Genomic DNA, 5621 nt, shown 5'->3' with positions numbered 1-5621 from the left:
AAAAATGCTTAACATGATTATTTATGTACATATCAAAAACATTCTTAATATAAATGAGCTTATAAAAATCAGTGACAACAAGTTATAATAGATTCTTAGAGATTCAGTCGTGAAATAAATTCGATCAAAGTGAGCCTGAGTCGCAGATATATGCACGTAAATAAATTGACAAACGAATAATGAATAGTTTTAAATTTATTTAATTGAAGAAAAAAACAGAACTTACATTTTAATCGCATTTTTCCCATCGTGGATTCGTATTTGCATTAGCTTCTCCCTGAAAAAAAAAAACAAACAGTCATAAAAGATAGAATATAAAAAATATTAATTTAACGGCTGTCAAAATATAGCAAGTTATCTTGGCATTATGTTATCTTTATGACATTAAGTTATCTTTATGGATTTTGGTTGATGAGAAGTCCTTATAACAGATAATTTTGTCATATGTGTGACAATTCATTACTATTGTACATTTTCTATAAAAAAATTTTAACCATTTTCTCTATGTTGATTTTCTCTATGTTTGTAAAATTAAGAGTTAAAAGGAAAATATAGAAAGGAAGAGATAACGAGCTTAATGAACTATGTAGAGGCAATTTTATATACAATTGTTTCTTTCGTTCAGATAATCGATTATTTCCTGTATCAGGGCTGATTGTTCCAACTTCTTGGTAAAACTTAACCGATAGGTATCTATTGCACCGACCAATCAATAACAGCTATTGATGTTCACCTAATAGATACCTATCGGGCAAATCTTACCAAGTAGGAGATGGAACAATCGGCCCTCAGACTTTATATTGCAGATTGAAAGTTGCGAATTAGAAATAAAAATTCGACGATTATGGATAATAACAATTTTGACTGTTCAAGAGTTCTAATTTCCAAAATTTGCAATCCTCAGTATCCAATGCGTAGTCTAAAGCCCGTATCATATTATGGATTAAGGATTGAAATTAAAATGAATTTGATCAATCAATGCAAAGTTAACTGAACTCAAGTTAAGTGAGATTTAGTGAACTCTGCACTGATTGGTCAAATTTCAATTCAAACCCAATCCTAATCCGTAATCTGATATGGGCATAACACTTTATAGCCTAGCCGCAATACTCGTAGAGAGGGCATCAGTGTACAGCGCGCAACTTTTTGCGATAACCTTCTGGCGCTGCGATAGCTACTGTCTGATGCAAGTACATGTCTGTGGCAAATGTCGGCCAATGTCGGCTGCAGGAAAACGCGTCCTAACCGCGTCAACCGCGAAATGTGAAATGCATATGTTCATGTCGCGTGATCGTTCACTGTGATTGTCATTGCCAGTCCGTATTCAAGTATCACCACACTACGCACAACCATGAGCGTGGAAATTTGTTACACGGACATGTGCCGCGCCTGTATGAAAACCAACGGCACCATGCTGTCGATGTACGGCGATAATAAAATCAAAGGCATGAATCTGCCGGGCAAGCTCGTAGAACTCACGTCTGTCGAAGTAAGCGAATCGCCGAATTGTTTCGATGAATTACGGTGTACAAGTGATCTTACAATCTCGCGGTAACTTGCGTAAAAAAAACACGAAATAACATACCTAACCTTAATGTGCACTCAGGTAGTTTGCTGATCAAAGGTGATCAATTGAGTTCACAAGTGCAGATATGCATTATGAACCTTAATTTTTTTATTTTTTATTTTTATTTAATTAATTTGATGCTAAAGCATCAAATGATCATTTTGAACGGGATGCATTAAATGTATTAAATGGGACTTTATAGTTAATAAAAGTTGGCTATAGCTGAAAATAAAGAATGTTTACATCGCTGCAAATGGTTTGCAGCATGTTCAATCAAAATCTTTTTTAACAGATTAACCAATTCGATGGACTTCCCGACAAACTCTGCTGCAAATGTGCTTATCGTATTCATGTTTTTTATGACTTTAAGCAGCAAGTACAAGAAACAAACAAGAAATTGTTAAAGATGTTTGGGAAACAGGAGCGCATGTTAAAGGTATAATAATAAGATATTATATATCTCATAAGTAACATATAGGCAAAATAAGATTAATCTTGTAAGTTAAATTTTAATAAATGAATTAATTGGTTCATTAAATTGTCATACAATAAAATTTGCAGTTTCAAAGTTTTTTCGGTTTCTCTTTTTTTTTCAGAAAGAACCATTAGATGAGAAAAACATCATAGACATTTCTATGCCAATAAACGAATCCTTTGAATTCATATTGCCAAGCGATCCGAGTGATATCTCACAGAATTTAATGCCTGAGATAATAGAAGAGACAACTGAGGACAAGCAAGAAGTTATGATAGATGTATCTCAGTTATTCGGAAACCACAATGATGAAAAGGATAGTAACCTCAGTTGGGCTGATGTTCTTTCCAATCTACGAGAAACCAGCGAGGAACAAACGGACGTAGGTTCTGTAAAAACTGAAGCACCAGAGGAGATACCAGAGGAAATACCAGAGGAAATTACGAAGATCTTGGACTCGCAGCAGTACACTATAATGTATGTACCGAAATCTATAATCGATTCCACCACGGAAATTTCGATATCTGACTCGGATCAAGAAAAAGCCGAGAACGACCACAACATACTTGTAGATGCCATGAAAATATTGGATAAAGAAGAGGAAGATATCGAAGAGTTCTCGCACGACATATGTGCTTCTAGTCCGGTGGAGTCGAAAGCAGTTACGGAGAAGAAACGTACAACTTGCACAACAGATCAGGACGATGACTCGATGGAAAATAAGGAAACGAGCGAAGAGAGCAATTCGAAAATTGAACAGCTTGCACTGCAAACGGACAACGATGAGTCTGATTCCGATTACTTCATCGATCCTAAGGACAACATATTAGGTAGCCTGAACGACATGATAACGCGGATAAAAGAGCTGAGGCAGGGAAACGAGACTATATATCAGTGTACATTGTGTTTGCAAAATTACGATCAACTGATAGGCGGGTTGTTACACATCATCGACAACCACGTTCCTAGCAGTGGGCCTTTTTTCTGTGTGGTATGCGAGAAGGACTGCGACAGCCACCGAGAATTACGTGCGCACGCGAAAACGCACACCGGCCGTTTGCCATATTCGTGCTTCATCTGTAATAAGGCATACGCTACGAAACGTTACTTGAAGCGGCACATGGCGTGTCACGCCGATTTTCCGCGCTACCGTTGCTCGAAGTGCAGCATCCGTTTTACGGCCAAGGCGGACCTCGAGACTCATATGACAACGCATGTGTGTGGCGCACCTTTCGCCTGCAGCCAGTGTTCGCGCAAATTTAATCACAAGGGTAATTACAAGCGACACTTGATCAGTCACTTGGATCCGCAGGGCCTTTATCTGCCTAAGTATCCGTGCGAAACCTGTAACAAACGATTCCCCAACAAACGCACACTAGAAACTCACATGCGTGTCCATACCGGTGAAAAGCCGTTCTGTTGCGAAATCTGTGGAAAATCGTTTTCACAGCAAGGTAACCTGCTGAATCACACAAGGATACATTCCAATCCGCGTAGCTACACATGCGATGTTTGCAATAAAAGGTTAGTAACGATCTCAAAACTCTCAGAATTATATTATTATTATACAGAATTATATTATTATAGAATTATATTATTATTTATATTTCTTGTAAGAAACTTCGGTATATACTGGGTGTCCGAAACCTTTCTTATAATCACTCGTGTGAAGGTAGAAAATTTTCGTGTTATTTGCAAAATGGTAAAACAACTTTCTTATTCAGAGTAATTTACAGTATATGACAGTTGTACTTAGCGGCATCAGCATGTTGAACTTTGAATCTCGAACTTTGAACCTGTTGCTAGATACAACAGCTGTCATTTATTTGTGGATTAGACCACTCTGAACAAAAAGGCCCTTTTTGCAAATTACACGCAAATTTTCGAGTTATTAATTAAAGAAGCCTCTATTTATAGCCATTTTCAATCATTAATAACTCGAAATTTTGTTTGTAAAATGATACAGGACTTTTTTGTTCTTACTTAGTTTAATTTGTTTTACTTTCACGATTGAAAGAAAAGAATACTGCGTATTTAAGAGAAGAACATAAAAGTACGCTGTGTGTTCTAAATAATTATTTATTCAGTATTTCTGTTATATTGTAAGTGATAATTCTATGATGTCATAAACTTCTGCAAAGAATTTGGAACATGGATTTCTTGTAATGATATCTCTAATATTGATATATATATATTTTTTTTTTTTAATTGTGACAGTTTTAACCAGCATGCCACGTTAAAGGATCATCGGCTACTGCACACAGGCGAAAAACCTCATGTGTGTAATGTATGTGGAGTTGCGTTTACGTTTAGCGCTGCATTGAGGAGGCACATGTGGTCTCACACGAACAAAAAGCCGTTTAGATGCGAAATATGCCAAGCACAATTCGTTGGCAAATACGATTTACGACGACACATGCAGGTGCATACCGATCGGCCCAAAATGAAACGAAAGAAAAACGCTACATCGAAATCGAACAACCTTCTCCGAGAAGAATTCAAGGAAGAAGATTCCATCACAATGGAGCCGAATATTGAAACAATACTCGTTGAAGAAGTACTTTTGGCAGATGACGTCACGGAAGTTGCGCATCAAGCTGAATCAGAGAAAGAGAACTTCGATGCATTATTCAATTTTACATAGTATGATTAATGTGTTTACAGTGATATTTACAGACTAGCTACTACTGTTTACAATGAAAAAAATATTAGCTTTTTTTTTTCATTCGTACTTTTCATCTAATTCATCCGAATGCTGATCAATTTTTCTCTATTCAATTTATTTTCATTAATAGTAAAGAAGTTTATACGGCAAATTTACACCGAAAACGTCAAATTTTTTAAGTTTGATGAAGTTATAAACAGTTTATATGTAAATATACTGTAGTGAGAAAATGTGCGGATGTTTGAGCTTTAACTCTTCGGAATTTTTTCTCTCTAAATTTCATGGAGTAAAATTTACTTGAAAAGTAGACCATCGAGCTATATTAAGTGAATTCTACAATCTGAATCGTTAAATAAATATTTTCACTTGAAATTGAAATATAAATCGGATCTATTCCGCCATAATAGCAATATATTTATTTTAATCAATTGAAACATTCGCTTTCATGGTTCAGAACTTAAACTAAACTTAAGTAAACAATCACTCTTGCAATTTCGAATGGCAGTATTTTCATTCGAACGATAGTAAAAGCACTGCCGCTTTTTATTCATTTAGAGATTCTACTCTAAGAAATTTAGAGAATTGATATAGCTAGAAATCTTTTTCTTTTGGAGATCCTTTGAAGAAATAGAAATATTATTTTAAAATATTTGATATATTTTAGAAGTATTCATAAATCTTAGTGTTGTTAATTTTACTCAAATACCCGAATCTTTCAATAATTGAATGTACCACTAATTTCAAACGTTATAAATTTGATTTTTTTAACGATAACAGATAATAATAACATCTGAAATCAACCATATACTTAATTACTGAAAGATTTTGGTACCCAGATATTCAAAATTAACAGCACTAATAAACTTTTCTTGTATTCGTTAAATATATATATATATATATATATATATATATAT

The 5621-nt window shown here is 34.9% G+C and overlaps 1 protein-coding gene across 1 annotated transcript; it reads left to right on the top strand.

Annotated features, from left to right (window-relative positions):
- Positions 1–1210: 1210 nt before the first annotated feature.
- LOC106744451 (zinc finger protein 846) lies at positions 1211–5579 on the top strand. Its single transcript, XM_014619254.1, has 4 exons — positions 1211–1489; positions 1860–2003; positions 2164–3566; positions 4260–5579. Exons 1-4 carry the CDS (start codon positions 1352–1354, stop codon positions 4684–4686), a joined length of 2112 nt encoding a protein of 703 aa, XP_014474740.1. The 5' UTR covers positions 1211–1351; the 3' UTR covers positions 4687–5579.
- Positions 5580–5621: the final 42 nt, after the last annotated feature.

This window comes from Dinoponera quadriceps, unplaced genomic scaffold (assembly GCF_001313825.1).
Source record: "Dinoponera quadriceps isolate SergipeBrazil2010 unplaced genomic scaffold, ASM131382v1 scaffold9, whole genome shotgun sequence".
Lineage (NCBI taxonomy): Eukaryota > Metazoa > Arthropoda > Insecta > Hymenoptera > Formicidae > Dinoponera > Dinoponera quadriceps.
This window is presented reverse-complemented; position numbering and strand designations above follow the sequence as displayed.

What these genes read in the sequence shown, in the direction of transcription:
- LOC106744451 (XM_014619254.1), top strand. Translation starts at nt 1,352, where the DNA reads ATGAGCGTGGAAATTTGTTACACGGACATGTGCCGCGCCTGTATGAAA. An exon ending in AACAGGAGCGCATGTTAAAG is followed by an intron (nt 2,004 to 2,163) that starts GTATAATAATAA and finishes TTTTTTTTTCAG; the next exon opens with AAAGAACCATTAGATGAGAA. An exon ending in TGCGATGTTTGCAATAAAAG is followed by an intron (nt 3,567 to 4,259) that starts GTTAGTAACGAT and finishes TAATTGTGACAG; the next exon opens with TTTTAACCAGCATGCCACGT.